At 55.2% G+C, this 1,789-nt stretch overlaps 1 protein-coding gene across 2 annotated transcripts in view; it reads left to right on the top strand.

The window, feature by feature from the left end:
* The window catches only part of LOC102501546 (receptor-type tyrosine-protein phosphatase S), a 22,223-nt gene extending 20,914 nt beyond the window's left edge, over positions 1–1,309 (top strand). The window contains exon 8 of one of the 2 annotated variants that reach the window (XM_006152756.3): positions 788–1,309. In XM_006152756.3, the coding sequence (XP_006152818.1) occupies positions 788–879 (92 nt within the window). In that variant the 3' untranslated portion in view covers positions 880–1,309. The remainder of the gene's footprint in view (positions 1–787) is intronic. The other variant, XM_006152757.3, reaches the window with a different exon arrangement.
* The last annotated feature ends 480 nt before the right edge of the window (positions 1,310–1,789 follow it).

Raw genomic sequence — 1,789 nt, 5'->3', positions numbered from 1 at the left:
CTCTCAGCTCTCTCTTGCCCTCTCTCTCTCTGTCTCTCTCACTCTTGCAGACTTTTAGAGATGCACGCCCCCACCTTCTGCTCCTTCCCAAGAAAATGAAAAGCCCTCGAGGACCCCCATTCTAACTCTGAAAAAATTAAAACCTAATAGACATTAGATTTCCCAGCTCACCGCCCGGTTAAGTGCTCATTGAGAGCACAAGCCAGCCTGTTTGGATTTGCCTTTTTTCCTTCTCATCCTCACCCGCCTTCTCTACACTCCCAGTTAGGAAACCCAGGGCCAATTTGGCAAGAGGACTTAAGATGCAATAAGGAGGAACTTCTTCCTCCCAGCGCCTTAACCCATTGTGAGAATTTCCAGGCTGACCCTCAGGAAAGCCCCCCGAAACGGGAGAAAGAGATCTCCCAGTGCCTCCCCCTCCCCCACCCCCCGATCTTGGGCCTGGTGACTTGGAACCGAAGGGGTTGCGGGTCTCTGGAGACCCCTTGGACTCTGGTCAGTATAGCCTAGTGGTGCGAGCACAGAGCCAGATCCCAGTCCGGCCACTGCCACTGCCCCTCCCGGCTGTGGGATCTTGGGCTAGGACCTTGATCTCTGTTTTCTCCACCGAGCAAGAGAGCTCTTAACGGTGCCTCGCTCTGCAGGAGCTGGGAGGGTTGTCAGGTGTCCCCTGTGTGAACATGAAGAGTCGCCAGTAGGGCTGCTGTCAGAAAGGGGAGTGAGGGGTTAAGCCAGCGCTCTGGGCCAGTCCCTTGCCCGCTGCGGGACCTCGTTTCCCCCTATATAGCTCACAGGCCGCTGGCTGATGAAGACGAGCACTGCTTTGGAGCAACCCCGGGGGCAGACTGCAGACCTGGCTTGCTGGCTCGCCTCTTCTGAGCCCACCGTGCCAGCTGGTTTTCTTCTGCTCCAACCCGTCCTGATGCAGCTCAGCGGCCTCTCCAGATCCATCGCTCGCTCCTCCCACCCTCCTGAATGAAAGGGGATCTCGCTTAAAGAGGAGACTCCCCTTGCAGATAAGCCCCAGCCTGCATCTGCGTGTCCTGCCCGGACAGCTAGTGTACACATCGCTGCTCAGGAATTCAGTGTCCAGAACCCTCTTGTGCAACCTGACTCTTCTTTAAAAGGAGGGCTTCTAGCTTCTGCTGACTCCGGGTAGTTCCGGGGCCAGAATATTCAGACTTGCCCTGCTCCTCCGAAATTGATCTCGGTGATTCAAAAGGCTGCGATCAAATCCATGCTCGTGTTTAAAAGCACCTGGCCAGGAGCCCCCTGGGGAAATACTCCTCAGATCGTTGACAAGGTGGGAAGACGATCCGATCATGTTCTCCTCGGCTGTTGATATTCTTGACCACTTTCCCACCCTGTGAGCCTGCGCATGTAGGGCTCAAGCGGCTACGGGGGTGCCTTAACCGCTGCTGAGCGACACAGCGGTATCGAACCCTGGGAACTCGGAGTGAGCCCGAGACATTGGGAGAAGCACTCCCTCTTCGGGGGCTTTAGAAGAGCCCAGTGAAGTTGGAATCATTCAAAGGAAAGCTTCGAGTGCTGACTCAGGGAATCAGAACCGGGGGCCTGGTGCCCCCATTTCCGGGTCTTCAAGAGGGCCCCAATTTCCAGATCTTTCTTAGAACCCTTTCTGTGTGACCTGTCCCCAGACGTGTTAAGCTCAATCCATAGTGTGCAGTTTTGTAGGGTAGATTGTTTCTAGAACATTTCCAGCCCTTAAACCCTAGACTCAGTGGATGTGACCTCTTAGCGTCCCCTTTAATTCCTTGCCCCCCCGAAA

This window comes from Tupaia chinensis, unplaced genomic scaffold (genome assembly GCF_000334495.1).
Source record: "Tupaia chinensis unplaced genomic scaffold, TupChi_1.0 Scaffold000356_2, whole genome shotgun sequence".
In the NCBI taxonomy this organism is placed as follows: Eukaryota; Metazoa; Chordata; class Mammalia; order Scandentia; family Tupaiidae; genus Tupaia; species Tupaia belangeri.
This window is presented reverse-complemented; position numbering and strand designations above follow the sequence as displayed.